This window comes from Pipistrellus kuhlii, unplaced genomic scaffold, assembly GCF_014108245.1.
Source record: "Pipistrellus kuhlii isolate mPipKuh1 unplaced genomic scaffold, mPipKuh1.p scaffold_m20_p_15, whole genome shotgun sequence".
NCBI lineage: Eukaryota > Metazoa > Chordata > Mammalia > Chiroptera > Vespertilionidae > Pipistrellus > Pipistrellus kuhlii.
Genome location: NW_023425460.1, coordinates 17,868,478 through 17,885,325, shown reverse-complemented (window position 1 = coordinate 17,885,325; position 16,848 = coordinate 17,868,478). Strand labels below are relative to the sequence as shown.

The 16,848-nt window shown below is 38.3% G+C and overlaps 1 protein-coding gene across 25 annotated transcripts in view; it reads right to left on the bottom strand.

The window, feature by feature from the left end:
* ANK3 (ankyrin 3) overlaps positions 1-16,848 on the bottom strand; it is a 560,461-nt gene that overhangs the window by 53,233 nt on the left and 490,380 nt on the right. For 20 of the 25 annotated variants that reach the window (XM_045581850.1, XM_045581851.1, XM_045581847.1 and 17 more), the window contains 3 exons: positions 15,934-16,040; positions 10,123-10,347; positions 7,206-7,360 (listed from right to left, as the gene is read on the bottom strand). In XM_045581850.1, coding sequence (XP_045437806.1) covers positions 7,206-7,360; positions 10,123-10,347; positions 15,934-16,040 — 487 coding nt within the window. Of the gene's footprint in view, positions 1-7,205; positions 7,361-10,122; positions 10,348-12,969; positions 13,003-15,933; positions 16,041-16,848 lie in introns of all 25 variants that reach the window. The other 5 variants (XM_045581837.1, XM_045581838.1, XM_045581839.1 and 2 more) reach the window with 1 other exon arrangement.

Genomic DNA, 16,848 nt, shown 5'->3' with positions numbered 1-16,848 from the left:
CAGTTTGCTCCATAAGATATTCCATAAGAATGGAATATCTGATATTGAAGGGCAGGGGGAAAAACGAAACTCAGAAGTTTAGAATGAGAAAGGGCACGGTAATTAAGTTTTGCATGTCAACAGTGCATACATCTGAATTGCTATCGTTTTCACTTCATTTTTAAAAAATATTTTCACCAATTACAGAAAACTTAAGTATCAGAGAAATTGAGGGAAATGAAGGAAATAAAAGACAAATCTATAATAGTCAACTCAAGCTACAGAATATATGGAAATTGTAATAAATTCAATGAAATATTTCCAAAAAAAAACTACAGACATTTCTTTGGAATTAAAATTCAGCTCCATCTGAATAATGCAACTTTTGTACAAGCCCACCAAAGATGTTACAGGGGGGAAAAACAATAACTCAAGATGTAATTTGACCCTTCTTCCTCGAAGTAAAGATGATGGGGACCTTTTCAATAGTTTTCAACTTTTAAAATGATTAGAGATCCATGGAACATGGCAAGGACAGTACAGAGGGGTCTCCTACCACACTTTCATATTTAACTCATATTCTTATTCAATTCTGGAAAAGGCTTCACGTCTGTGTGGATCAGCATTATTTTGCATCTTTACCCAAGGTGGGGCCTTCTTTGTTATTCATATGTGCACATGCATGAAGTGCTAACAATGCAGAATATGTGAAAGAATGATGTACTTGTTTTCCTCTCCAGTTTTAGCAATCCATATAATTTCTGACAATCATATACCTTAAAATTAGAAAACGAATCGTGCCCTTCCTCTGTCTCCTAGATCTCCTCTCCCCCCATTTGGTTGTGACACCCCTTCCTTTAAGTGGTTGCTTTTTTTCTTGGGTCTGGGTCTCAGAATTACTATCACCAAAAGTGGGGGCATACGCCTGGAGACAAATAAATTCTCCGCTCATTCAACAAAGTATGATGAAGCGACCCCACTGTGCCAGGAGCTGTTACCTGCACTGAGCATAAAGGCTGTCCACATGTCAGAGCCGGACCTGCCCTCATGGACTTTACCGTCCTCCAAGGAAGACAGCAAAGTTCAAAACTCCTTGTTACAGAAGACAGGCCAGGTGCTGTGTATGACTGCGTGGATCTAACTCAGTCTGGGGTTTAGGGAAGACTTTCTGGGAGAGGAGAAGCGAGGGAGCAATGGGAAAGCAAGTTCATATTATGTTATGGTTTAACTAATAGTTTTTGGTATGCTATGCTTTTTTTTTTTTTGCACTCTTACCACAATCCTGAATTAAATTCAATTTTTACTTTTTCTCCAGAATGTTTCAAGATTGTTAATAGATCTCTCCAATAGATGGTGCTGTGTACAACATAAAGCTACAGATGTCACTTGTCATTGCTCAGCTGCTTCAACAATCTAACTTGACACTTTAAGATCACTATTTGTCTCATGGCTGATAAACTAAAAACAAGTAAACTCAATTTAAATGAAGCAAAGTTGCAATTTTTAACTGGTAGGTCTGTTTCTAAAATATTGTCGATATAGTTAGATAATAAGTCACAGAAAATTTATTTTCTGTTACATAACATAAGTATCAATTTTCTTTCCTGACTCCAATTCCAATAGTATAATTTATTAAATCTGAAATTAGTATCATAAAATCTCACTTGTTCTCATCTGAAACTTAAGCAATCACAAGTGAAAGAATATTTTCCTATTATTATAACACTGTTTGGAGAAGTTTAGGAACATTTTGTCCCAATTCAATAACTGAGATTTTAAAATCATAGCATAATTCATATATCCTCAAAGCATTCTTGTGATACTTAGGTAGCAATACTTTTGATTTAAAAACCTAATGGTAATGTGAAAGAAAGTCTACACGCTGTCCAGAGCAGCGCTGTGTAAAAGAAATATAATTACAGGCAACATATGTAAATATCTAAACATCCTTATAGAAACACTTAAAAGTAAACAGGTATAGGTAAAATTAATTTTAACAATGTTATATTTAGGCCAGTATTTCCAAAATATTACCATTTCAACATGTAACCAACATAAACATTTTTAATGAGATATAGAAGCCTTCCCTCCCAAAAATGTATATACACACTGTATCAGCTGATAGCTCAATTTTGAAAATGAAATGTATTTTAATAAACACTGCCTTAATAATTATTCAATGTGTGTACATTTTTTTTTTTTTGACACTCAGTAGATCTACTTTTGGAGGTGTACCAAATCTTTGTATATCATGTATTTTACACTCATAGCATCCATATCTCAATTTGTCCAATCCCCATTTCAAGTGCTCGATAACCACAGGCAGCTAGTGGCTACAGTGTTGGACAGTGCAGGACTCAGTGTGTTTAATCAATTTTTAAGTTAAGACCTCTAAGGAGGAAGAATTGTTCCACCAATCAAAATACTCCCAGGTCTAGCATAACTGCAAACTACAAAGCATCCCCCTATGGTCTGGCTTTGGAGGCACAATTTTAAACATGTGTATTTGAACTTTGTGAGTTTAATTAAAGTAAGGGTTGAATTAAACTTATGAAGTGGATTTGATCTGGTACACCGTAAAGAGTGTTTTTGGGAAGCAGAACGAATATTTTCTGTTTTGCGGTATCTTTTCTCTCTGCTGAGAAAACACGAGTTGACAAGTGCTAGAACAAGATCTGTGTCCGCTGCCAACGAGAAAAGTTGCCCCTGCCACATGATACCTCTGTGGTAACAGCAGGCTCTTCACACCCAGACCAACTGTCCCGTGTCATTCTAGCCTCTTACTAGAATAGAGCCTTGCTGACACGCCCCCTGCATTAGCATAACCCTGGATGCTCTTGTCTCACAGGCTTGCACCTTAGTTTGCAATGATGACATCCTTTTGAGTCACACATGAACTAAGAGCGTTACTTGCTTAGTAATGGAAAACTTACATAGTAGCTGACCTTTAGGTGGCATTTTTGTTCCCCACAAAGTAGTTTCCTAGGCATCCTTCATGTGAAAACATACAGAGGCAAAGGAGTAATGGGGGAAAAAACAACTCGAGTTGAGTCAGAAGTCTGGATTTTGGAAGTCTCAACCTAATTTATTTGCTATTTCCTGAGTGGGTGGTGGTGATGGGATGAGTGCCATCACCATTAACTGTGACAGGGCTTCCACTGGCCCTGGTGGTGTCTGTGATTTAGAAAGGGTGCCCACTTGGGAGGACATAGCCCTTCAGCTATATGGCTTGGCAACTAGATAGCATCTTTGAGAAAATTGAATGAGTGCTTCTTTGACCTGTAGGCCAGCATCGGAGCACATGGCTTGCAAGGCAAATGGAAGAGACAAGATTTCAGCTTCCCCTTGCTCTTCTGCACACCTGCGCAGGCAGCCGTGACTATGACAAACATCAATGGAGTGCTTCTGAGACATCATGCTAAGAACTTGGCATAAATTAGCTCATCTGTTCCCCATTAGTTCCTATGGCATATCCTTGATTTATACACTTAAAGTTAAGTTTAGAGAGTCTGACTAGTTAGGGTCATCCACCTCGTGAAGGGCAGAGCCAGGATGTGAATTCTGATCTATGTGACATCCACATTACTAACAACCACATTTTTCTGGGCAAATTATCTTCCAACTTGAACTTGTCTTCCCCTGGAGTTATTCTAACCGCTACATTTCACTGTGCACATAGAAAAATTTTTTGCAAGTTTTAAAATACTACAGAAACATAACCTAATCCATGATCTAAAGATTAGCTAATATGGTTTTTAAATACTTGGGTTTCAAGATTTCCAGAGATGAGGGTGCAATGAGACTGGCTATAAATGTAGCATATAGATGAGTTATAAAGGGGCATATAGAATTCATTTATGAAAAAGAGTTAAAAAGAAGGTACTTGTAATAACAGGTATTCTCAAGGATCATTTGCCATAGGTGACAGATAAGGCTAAATTGATACAAAATGGAGAAATTAATAGGTTAAATAAAATAATAGTATGATGATTTATTTTTCTTTAGTGAAATCTTGAATGATGTGCTCACTGGTTTGTTGGTGTATTTTATTTACTATTTGTATCCTGGTAATTAACAGCTACTCAAGAACAAAAAAGGGAGGGGACTGAGGGGAAAGAGTGGAGGTAACACAAACCTCCCACATTATGCTTATACTGAGAAAACTTTGACTCCTTGGACCTGGAAGGAAAACGAAGGGTTGCTTTTTATGCTTTTAGAGCAAACTTTTCTCTTTAGAGACTGATTTTTCTTTCAGCTTGTCTGTTTTTACGGGAATGAGGGGTGTTCCGATAAAAATGAAGTAACTTTGGGGACAGAAGAATGGCAGTAAGTGGGGCTTGAGCTTGGTATGAAATCTGAATAATGGAGATTCAGCGATAAAAGGTGTGTAGTGGACCTTCCTAATTATTATTTTGAAATTCAATACATGAAGAAAACCGCTGTGCTTTGAACATTCAGTCCTCAATTTTGCTGCTCTTGCTCTCCAGTGCTTGATTTTTAAACCCGAAAGTATTTACATGTCCTTTTAATTGTCTAAAACGGAACCCAAGTTTCTCTGGTCTTTAAAAATGTAGCACAGAAACTCTATCTACTATTTCTAAGGTAACACACAGAATATCCAGGACAGAGGGCTATATCTTCACTTCTTTAAAACATCTCAGTATGGGTGAATCATCAGGCAAAGACATGACTCACCCATATTTGAAAACTGGTTTATTAAAAACAAAATAAAGTCATGTCAGCATGAAATTATGGAAGTCCATTCCATATAATTAAAAAAAAATTCTATTTCTGCCTGATAGGAGATACTACCATTTATACTAAAAAATGAAGAATATATTAGAATATTCTGTGGTTTTTGCTAGAACTTCAGTGTCCAATGTGATAGCCACTGACCACACATGGCTATTTAAAATTACTTAAAATTAAACAAAAATTAAAACTTCCCTTACTCAGTTGCACTAGCCACAAGATGAGTATTCAAGAGACAGCTGTGACTAGTGATGGCTGTTGGAAAGCACAGTGTATTTATTTTTTATCACCATAGAAAGTTCTATTGGACAGCACTGTCTTTGAATAGTTAACATTCCCGCTAGAATATAGTTACTCTCTAGTACTTTCCTCAAAGTAAATGCTCCTCTTTAACTGTTTTTCTCCTGGAGATGAACACTAACAAAGTTTGGAGTAAATGAATTAATTTGGAGGAAATGAATTAATGAGAACTTTCCTCCATAAAGCTACATCTCATAATTCTGTGGTTTCTCATTCTGCTCACTCACCAGGACTGGATGAATTGGTCTAAAGCAGCGCTGTGCCTGACACTGGCGACTCAGAGGTGACTAAGACATGTACCCCGATCTCAGGAGCTCATAGTATAAAGGTCACTAGCCATTAAAAAAGGAGAAAATCCTCGCTGAAACCGGTTTGACTCAGTGGCTAGAGCATTGGCCTGAGGACTGAAGGGTCCCAGGTTCGATTCCGATCAAGGGCATGTACCTTGGTTGGGGGCACATCCCCAGTGGGGGGTGTGCAGGAGGCAGGCAGCTGATCGATGTTTCTCTCTCCTCGATGATTCTATCTCTCTCCCTTCCTCTCTGTAAAAAATCAGTAAAATATATTTTTAAAAAATGAAATAAGGTATTAAAAATTAAAAGTCTTAATTACCATGGCATGTTCCTACCCATCAGAAATTACCTGAAGTTGGAGATGGTGATATAAATATCAGTATTACGAAGAGATATTTAATGTATGCTCATTAAATATGTAACATTTGTAATGACTATACCTCCGGACCTTTAAATCTACGGGTTTGTAGGAATTTTCCCCTTTAGATTTATTTCCTTCTCCACAAGATACACATTTCTAAAATAAGGGGATGTAGTTAAACGCCTTTGAAAACAGGCAGGACTAGATTTGAACTCTGGTGAGGCTACCTCGTTGGGGTGACCTTACATGTTCCCTATCCTTCAGCTCCTTTACCTCTGCAGGGGGATTAAAGCTTCCCACTTTGCAGTACTATGCTTCCATTTAAGATTTTCATAGATGCAGGTGTTTATCAGCGCCTCATGAACGCTGGGCACTCAACGAGCATTAGTTTCCTCCTACCTTGCTGTAAAGACACCCGAAATTCCTGGTGGCTGTAGTAAATTATCTTACGCAATACCTTTGGCAGGACAATTTTTCAGTCCATGGAATAATAGTGACAACCACTGATATTTATCAAGGGCTTACTGTGCGACAGGGACTGTATTTCATTAGTCTTCACATAATTATTTTTTCTTGACAACAACCCTACACATAATGCAAAGAAGGTAATCGCCATGTCACAGACGTAACAAAGGCTCACAGGGATCAAAGAACTTGCCTATGGTCACCCCTCAAACACCCTCGGGTCTCTGTCCACACTTTCAAACCAGGAGTGACTTTTCTGGAAGCATTCCAGAAATAAGTGGCATGTGAATTATATCTCCAGTAAAGCAGTTACTTAAAACAACTGATGGATTTGTAATCATTAGGATGACTTTGATACTGACTGTATAAAATAAAGATTGGCTTCATTTTATGGTGACCGTGGTCTATAAAACTGCATCAAGGACCTACTCTCAAAATAAGTCCATTCCTAATGTCAACACATCTTTGATTCTAAGGGTCAAGACAGCCTGAGGTGTGTATGAGGAAGTGATATGGTCAGCTATACGTCAGTCTTACAGGTCAAAGAGTAAGACCCTGCAGCAATAAAGACTCCAATAATGAGCCTGACACATTTGTGTGTGTGTGTGTGTGTGTGTGTTTAAATGGATTACAGCTCAAGAGAAATTAAATATTCCTGAAGAATACTGAAAGAATCTGGGAGAAAACTGTGATAGAAGAAAGGGTCTGAGAAAAATAATTCCAAAAATAAAATGTGAATGTATTTTCTTAAAAATGCTCTGCATACTTTGCATACCTTCCAGGATTATCTCATGCCCTCCTTTTGACTTAGAAAACTTTGTTGGGTTTTGGAAAGAATGACAACCGTCACTTGCACATTAGTATTACAGGGGGAAACATTTGTTAATTAAATGGAACTTCATGCCTTATATACAGAAAACACTACAAATATTGAGGAACCTCATTTCCAGCTTGAAATACAAATGTGTGAAGTCCAGAATGTTTCTTTTAGTCTAGTTATTCCTTTGATATTTTTCCTGCAGAGATTTACGGAAACAAGGAGTCATCATAACTACCTTCATCCATGCCATTAAGTAACGCGGTCAAATCTTCATTTTTACTGTCAAATTGGTGCTCCTTCCACGTTTCTCCATTTTCACTTCGAAGAACAATGAGTTCCCTCTCTTTTCCTCGCATAGACCCAAAGTGAGGTATTTCCACTATGACAGGGCTGGAAAAAAATCCACATTATTTTGGTATCAAATGAAATATACTTACAGAATCATACTTTAAAAAAAAGTTTCATTAAGAGGATTCATTGGAAAATCAGAGGTGCCACTAAGGTGGGGAATGATTTCAAAGCTGCAGAAACATTTGCTAATTAAATAATATGTTAGAAGCTTGGAAACATGCCATCATTCATTCATTCACGAACAATTCTTGAGGGCCTACTCTAGGTTAGGCTTTTGATTTAATGGGGGATGGGAGAGAATATTTAGCCCATACAAAAATAAATTTTGATTCAAGGAGTTGAAGATTATAAAAATAGACCAAAAGGAAGAAAGTTGGTCTATTTTTAAAACCACAATAGGTATATTATTATATCTATTTAAAAAATGCTAATGCTTTAAAAGGACACAGTCATTTATTTAAAAAAGCAATTCTGTACATTTCCTATTTTAAAGATAACTGATTTTTTTCCCCTTAGCAAGAAAACAATCAATGTAACAACCCACTCCACCAATAGTCCCTCTTTGTGACTTTCACAGCCTATGTACTTAAGATAGTTCCTCTGATTTTCAGTTTGTGAAATAGTAAAGGGCAGCTTAATTTCCTAGCTCTAGTTTAACCTGCATAGGGATATTTAAATTTTCCTACAAAGCACTTGTTGGTTTGAAATTGCCATATAATCTGTTAATTTTTGACAGTGTCCTTTGCAAAAGAATGGCTGCAAATTCAAGATAGCCAATCAAGCACAGGAATAATTTTGTTAAATTTAAAAATGGGATAAATGCTAAAAAAAACAACAAAAAAACACGAATCGAAGTAAGCAGACCACAATCACATACAATTTATGTAGTTGGATTGTGCAGCTGTCTTTTATGACACTTAAGTAGACAGTATCATTATTCTCCTACAGAGGTTGTATGTAACCTCACGTCTTCACCTATGTATTTATGTATGTGTGGTAACAGCAGGTAAAGGTTTACATAGGTTAGAACATAAAAAGGGACAGTAGTTGTAACAATCAAATAACATAATAAAAATATGAATATTGGCACTCACTTAAAATGGGATGACAAATATAATCATTATACTTTTGGCAAAATAAATATGGTTAATTCAAATTAAAGATTTAAATTTTCATGCCTGTATTTCTTTTGACAGGTAGAGGCAAAATCACCTATCGCTAGTAGTGTTAATAATTCTAAGTTATTTACCATAGTTTTTATTTTTAACCACAGCTGATGATTAAATTTTTTTTTTTCAGAACTATATACGATACAATCTTTGCAGGTTAATGTATCAGATACTGTCTCTGTAAATATTTAGGGAATGTGACTGTGTGTACGACACTCAACATCACTGGAGAGAAGGTATGACAAGGATCTCTGACCAGGTGAAAGCCAAGCGTAACTTTTCATGACAGGTTTCTTCATGCAGACTGCCAAGGCACATACACCGAACAGACGAGCAAACAAATGACACATACCAACACATCAGCTAAACAAAATAAAACAAAACATGTGACAACCACAGGAGGATATTCTATCTGCTGCCTATATGGTTTTCTTTCCATATCTCGTATTCCCAATATTTTTCTAAATCAGTTTACTTATTGATCCCTTTTTCTTCGCAAAGCCCATGAAAATTACTCAAACTTAAAAAAATGTAACTCCATACACATACAAATATATATATATATACATATACATACACACATACATCTCCCACTAATAGCAAGTGTTGATTTAAAGCCTGTAAATACCTCCTCCTATACTAGGTTGAAATTAGACTGACCGTCTATCTGAAATGCTATCATATCCAGTCAAAACATTTCAAATTAAAGAAAGGCTTGCAGAAGCACAAAGAATTATGAAAGCAGAATGCTCGCAGTGAATTCCACATGCTTGAAAAGCACAAGATAGGTAGCATTGATACATCAAGTTCAAGCCACTATGATCTTTCTTTTTTCCTTTCAGTGACACACATCAACTGAAAGCGTTAACGATTGAAAAATAAAAACGAACTTAAGATAATAATACTATGGGTGTGACAGAAAAAAAATCGAAAATGGAAAAAAAGAATTGTAGACATTCTGTATCTTGTCTATGAAGAGCCTACCCAATAAATTTTGTTCCTTGAGGCCCAAGCTGCAGGATTCGGCTAACCAAGCTCTCGCCCTCATTTACAGGGGGAGGATGGGTGGGAAGATGCAGTTTACTGAATAAGATCCATGCAGCAGGAAGAGAAACGAGAAGGGGAAACCGTGAACAAACTGTCCGTCTCGGCAGAGCCTGCCTGATTTGCACCCGAGTGCCACCTCAGATCATAAAATCAATTTAGTGTTTGTTTGTTTTTTTGTAAAATATCACATCGCAATGGATTGTTTCCCCTAGCGGCGATCTTCACAAATGAACATGTACCCAAAGTAGCCATTTATTCAACGTGGTGGTAACATTCCAGCACCCATGTTTCCCCCCTAAGAATGGTGCTTTGACCCTAAGGGTGGCTTTGGCGTTCCGTGCACTCACTGAGCAGAGGCCATGCTTCTCGGTTAGTAAAAGCTTTGACCAGCAAACTGAGTTAGGAGGATCAGCCCATGAGCTCACAGAATTACCCAGCTTTGTGACCTCGGACACTACACAAAAGGCGCCCTCAATCCCCAACCAACTAAGCCGTTTTAGTAGCTAACTTCTCAAGTCAAGGGTAAAGAAAAAAATCAAAGATGTGGTTATGAGGGCCAAGACTGAAATTGACACAATCACTTACCCTAAAAACTGGGCCCCTGCAGGGCCCATTTCTACCAGCCTACTGGCTAATCCCTCTCCTTCCACCATGGGGGGCGGGGTGGCCAGTTTATGTCTCTTTACCAGACGGCAGGTGATGCGGGTGGGGGCTGTGCACTTGCGTGGGGGGATGATGATTCGCATCCCGTGGTGACGGCTTCCCCTCATGGAGCCGCCTCTCGCATCCACCATGAAGCTCACCAGAAACCTGCAGGGAGAAGATCAGAGGCCAAAGTGAGACAGGAATAAGCCACCTTCCAGAGTAGGTTTTGAAGCGAAACGCTGAAGTTTAGAGTGACAGACAATGCAGCTACCATTTCCTCTCTTTAAAAATAAGTCGGAAGTAAATACAGTGGAGTCACATCAAACATGCATCTAACTTGTGAACTGGACAAAGGAGTGAGGCATGACAACTTAGCTTTGGTGGAACACGGCCCCCGGGGAGAAGCCAACCACTTCATCAATGGCTCAAAGGGAAGGAACAGTGACAGTGACAGTTCCAAAACGGAAATAGAAACCGGCTAAAGGACTGTCATGAATTTGACAATAAAAAAACAAAACCACTGTATGTGGTCTCTTATGGGTGTTTTAAGCTATACTCAAGCATCATTTTAACTGCAAGTAGTTCTAGCCATTTGCTGACTATGGGGTCTCTAGTCCTGAAAGGTAAGATGAAACTCCACAGTATGTCTTAACATGTACAATTCATAAAAATGAATGCATAGTTACTCAGACCAACACTCTTAAGTTTTACTATTGCAAAGCAGCACATAATAATAATAAAAGCAGAAGGTGACTAGTTTCGCTAAGGCAATTTTGATGGAGAGGGATTTCATTTCCTTTAATATATATCTGGCTTTAAAATAACCTCCATTTGAGTATTTGTACAGCAATACAAATATCCTAAGTTAGGCCTCTTAGGAAATATCTCTAAACTACATAATTCTGCCATTGACCTCTACATTAAAGCTAATGAGGAGAATATGAAAACGTATAGAAATGAACTGTGTCACATCAGGGAAACAGCACCCTGCAATGTGTGATTCCTGCCGCACGCTCAGGGAAAGGAGTCCCCTCACAGGTTCCCCCACCACGGCCACGGTGCTGAACGTGGCACACGGAGGGGTGCAGGGCAGGCAGGTGAACAGAAACACGGATCTGCACACTCTCATGTTCACATGTGAAAATGTGATTGGTGATGGAACAGCATTAAATATGGATGATGTGAAAATAGCTTGAATACCTACAGTTTTTTAGGGAAAAAGTTATCCCAACCATCAAAATCCTTTCCCATTTATTCATCTAAAAACAGTTCTAATATCCTGCAAATAGATTTTAGGACTCTGGCTGGAGGTCCTAGCTGGGGACCCTTTCCTAAAGAGTTAACCTCTTGACCAGCAACCTCTTCCATAAAGCAAACTGACTTGCTATCCCCCATGGAGAGAGGCACATGGAGGTCATTTTTTTAGCCAATCTGATTTTCAGAACCACTTCTGCTCATCAGTGGAGTGGAATCAACTTCACATCCTTTTGCTCATTTTGGATTTAGCCGTTTTCCTCTGGGTTAATTTATGTTTTTCGTAACACTATACCTACTTTGAGAGACTGGGGCCACTGTGACATTTGAGGGGAAAAGATGGAGCCCCTCAAAAAACCCCAAAAAAACAAAAAAACACTCCTTCCTAGTCAAAGATATGTGCTCACTTATACAAGTGGCCACCGAACTGTTTTCAGAGCTAGATGATGCACAGCTCACGAACCTATGCCAGGAGCCTACATTTTCTCACACCTATAAATGTTTAACCACCACTTTTAGTCAGTAACAAAGATAATGTGGTGATGAAGTCTCAGACAAAATCTGATCTCTCCCAGCAGTTAATGGTGAAAATCAACTGGTGACTGAGAATCATAGTAAGAGAATGAAAGGATGAAAAAATGATTCAATATGAACTCTGGGTTTGAAAATCCAGTTGTATCAGTACAATAAACACTGGGGTGTTTACACTGGGAGGGCAATGTATATTCTGGCAACAAGCAGCTGAGTCTCCGTGATAGAGACAGACAGTCATCCAGATCAGGTCTGTCTTGCTCAGTGCTCCCTCTGCAGAGCTGAGCTCAGTTCCTACACACCAAGGCACGTTTACTGAGTGAACTGACGAACAAAACTATTTTGTTAAGCATGCTAAGAAACTGCCTAAGCCAGGCTATATATCCAAGCTAAGTAGTCTGCAGGTAGTGGAAGAAGGTAATCAGTGTCAATATAAAAATATCCCAGCTACAAAGAATATCAGAACCAAATGGAAAAACAAACATGGCTTTGAAGATTTTAATGACAAACTGGAAGAGCCTGTGTTCTGATAGCACCCAGGGCAGAGCTGGAGCTCATGGCCAACTGTATATTGGTCTAAGCCAAGGTTTTCAACCTAATGGAGCAAACAGACTAGGGAAAGATGGGAGGACATGTTAGGCAGGATATGGGTTCTATTATTCAGTAAGCCTATGAACTAGAGTGATTTGTGTTCCAATCATTCCTTACGTATTCTGTGTAAAATAAAATTCCATGCAATATAACATACAGAAACGAATTAAAAGGTGATGTTTAATCAAGGGTGTTGTACCTTTTATTATTTAAATTAAAGCAGGAATTCGACAAACGATCCTAAAATTAACACATGAATATTTCTAGTTTTAGGAACAGTGAGATGACAAATGCCGATACACTAATACACTACAGACATTGACACAATCTAACTGCAGGGGGTGGGGGAGGGGACTCACATAAATTAAAACTACAAAAAAAGAATGGTTCACATAAAGGACAAGTTATCACCTTGAATCATACTGAGGAAGTGGAGAAGAATAGCTGCAAAATAATTTAGAAAGCAAATGGGAAAAAATTAATGTACGATAATTAGAAGCAAGCAACAGAAAATGTCAATGATAAGCAAAAGAAAAATAAAAACCATCAGAACATGAAACCAAAGCATTTGACATTTGTGGGACCACAACTACTTGCCACAAACAAGCTACTCCACAGACCCAGCATCAATGAACTATTTCCAAGTATACACATACCAAGTCTGTATTTTCCTTTTCAAATAAGCCCATGTTAGCTGTCATTATTTCCACTTTCCTGCATATGTCTATTGTCTTTAATAAATTCAAGGAGCAGAGATAATTTGCATATTCAAATACATAATTGTCTCCAAATTATGTGAAAGTTCATTTCTGATTTTATTATCCTATGCTTCCTCAGCCTCTCAATTTCATAAATGAATCACTAGTACTTTTCTTTCCCACGCAGAGGGTACAAATTTCTTTGTCACACGGTGACAATTCATCAAGCTCCATTCCAAAAACTCTTCAACATGTCTGCCCACCAAATGCATCCCAAATATTTTATATTTTCCTTAACTCTGATTGTTTTTGCTTTTGCAATTTTAGTCTCACATATATCTACTAGAAATTTTATAGTGTTAGCTGTTTAATAATTACCATTACTATAATTGAAGGTTTTTCTAATTTAGTTAAATACAATATTAATGACTCAAAGACCACCATCTACCTTATAGTTTATAAAGCATTTTCATGTAAGTCATTGCCATTGGAACGACACTTTTATTTTTCAGAATTGTGATGTTCCAAGCTATAAGCTCCTTAAGACTACTATAAACACTATAGGATATTGTAAATAACCTGCAGCATTACTCTGAATTTCAGACTTTTCATCTGTAAAATAGAGATGAGTAAAACCTTTCCCAGTGTCCTTTTAGCTCAAATAAATACTAAATAAGACAATACATGTAAAACATTTAGCACAACGCCAGGTACATGAAAAGCACAAGGTAAATGTTAGCTATTACAATTTATTTTAATTAAAAGCAGCAGCAGCCAAAACCGGTTTGGCTCAGTGGATAGAGCGTCGGCCTGTGGACTGGGGGGTCCCGGGTTCGATTCCAGTCAAGGGCATGCACCTTGGTTGCGGGCATAACCCCGGTGGGAGTATGCAAGAGGCAGCTGATAGATGACTCTCTCTCATCGATGTTTCTAACTCTCTATCCCTCTCTCTTCCTCTCTGTAATAAATAAATAAATAAATAAATAAATAAATAAATAAATAAATTAAAAATTAAAAAAAGCAGCAGCAAACACTTCATGTAGCACATAAGGCATGTAGTGTTAATGGCTGCTAATTTACTCAATTCCAAATGAATCAGCCCTTGTCCTGGATCACAACTAATGTGTGGCCTTCGTGTCGATTTCAGAGATGAAAATACCTTGAACTATTTTCACTATCTGATGCAGTATTTCTATTCCATGTGTACCGAGAATACTTACCCCAGGTTTTGATGACCTATAGGTAAAGAAGCCAATTATCTAAAAATACATTGATTATCCATTTAGCAGTCCAAGGAGTTCAGCTTTTAGTACCAGCCTCAAATTTTGCTGGCTGGGGGCGGAGAGTGGGAGGGGGCAGCAATGTGGCCTGTTTGCTGTGCTTCTCATGGACATTCATTTTTTTAAAAAGTGGATTTCTCTATATTCTTTAAAAACTCATTTCTCTTTTCTAATTGTAATTTAACGCAATTATAACTTCATTTCAGGAATGCAGAAGGGGACCAAACTTGATCTAGAGGTTTCAAAAGTTTATATTTTATTTTTAAAGGAAAAACCACACAAAACCTATCATTTGTCAAATCAGAGGCCTATATCATATAAGAAAAATATAAGAATACCAAAGTTTACTGCTTATTTAAAATCCAAACTTTTGAGTGAAATCCACCTATCATGTGAAGCAAAGCGCCAAAGCACAGGGGTGTGAGGCAGGGGACAGAAAATACCAGTAACCATGAAGCCAAGGTGAGACTAGATGGTCGTGTGGATTTTGTGATAAGCTGACCACAAAATGACACCACCCTCCATGCTGTTCCGGAGAATGAAGAGGCAGCTGACTTGACCTCCCTGGCCTGCTTAACCAACATGCGCAGTGGATCAAGCTCTGACTCTAGAGGACCTTCCTGGGGTGGCAGGAATGAGCAGTCTGCCCCCTTGCCCCTGCAGCTGCAGGCGGAACCGCAGTTACAGGCAGCTGGAGAGGCAGGTCCCCCGCACCCCCCAAATGAAAAATTCCCCAAGCCCGCCTTTTTCAAAAAGTCTGCCCACTTTGTCCCCAGCTTATAAAATCAGCCAAGCAGAGCCAGTCCCCAAGTCAGGTCAGAGGAGCTTCCTGCCCTGTGTGCTGCCTCCCTCGTGCTCAAGCATAAGCTTAATAAAACCTGTTTGGAAATGTCTCTGGGTTTTCTGTTTGATTTCTGTCTTAAGGTATCCAGAACCCCAAGGTGGGTAACAAAATAATGAGGTAAGTTAATAGAAAGACTTCTATATGTATTTTTTTTTTATTAGAAAGGAAAATCAGATCAGATATTTAGTAAAAAACTTCATTTGAATAAAGTAAAATTAAGAGCGATGACTATAAGTATTCAATTTTTTTAATTGACAAGGAAAATCAAAGACCTAGAAATGTACCAACATAGCCAGGGAAATTTTAGGCATCAAAACTTTAATGAATTTCCTTACTAACACTGTGCTTCTCTATTAATAAAAGTAGATATATACATTTGCTTAAAAATATTCACTAATGATTTATAAGTATGTCACAGACACTCACTAATGAAGTCCTATAGAGAATTAATATTTCATACAAATGAAGTTTGTCAATATGAATTCATAGCTGCAAATATTAAATGAAATGCTAGCGTCATAGGATAAAGAAAAGTGCCTTTTAGGCTACTTACCCAGAGTGAACAGGACTTGAGACAAGATTGACATTGTCCAAGGTGTCTGCAGCCCAGCTGTAGTGTCTAAGAGAATCTGAATCAAATTCTCTTGTGAAAGTTAGGTGCTGAAAAATGAAATGATAGATTGCGTCAACAACCCACCCAAGACATTGGTTTTCTTTGCACTTACAAAACATACCTGTATGTCTCTATCAGTCCAGGCAGTCTAACATTCAAAATTAACAATTTATTTACGCTCCACTACCGGTCTACACAGACATTTCAAGAATTAGAAAACAGAGGTTATTTCAATCCTTTAAGAAAGCATCTTGAGTAATTGGCATGGCAAGAGGAATCGAGGAATAATTCTAACCATGTGGCTTTAAGCACTTCAACACATCTTCAAATTAATCCTACAACAGTTGTAAAATTCTTTCCCAAATTTCAAAAAGAAAACAAAACATTCAGTCTTGATGACTTCTGTCTCCAAGTGGGGCAGAGTAGCCTGCTGCCACCGCCAAGTCAGATAAATATGGAAATCATGTCTGAGTGCAGCGGAGAGCAGCTGAGGCATGAACTGGAGGAGCTGGCCTTGGGAGAGGGGTAGGTCTCCAACAGTCGTGCTGGCGTTTTGTCGCCACTTTTAAATTGGGGGCATTTCTCAATGACCAGTGCAGACATAATTGGGGCTTTTTGTACTTGCAGGGGCTGTTGCTGGGGAATAGAAAAATCAAAGGAGTTTGGTGGAGATTTGGGAGGCCTCCAGCATGCTCTCTGTTAGGACACTGGCGGAGTTCTGGGGCTGTCCAGAACAGGCTCACCAGAAAATCCGAAAGGTTCATGGAGCTTTTTGGCAATTTCATGAGAAACAGATGGAGAGTTTGGGACCTGTCGGGTAGGAGACTTGAAAACCACACTAGAATGTTAAGTAAA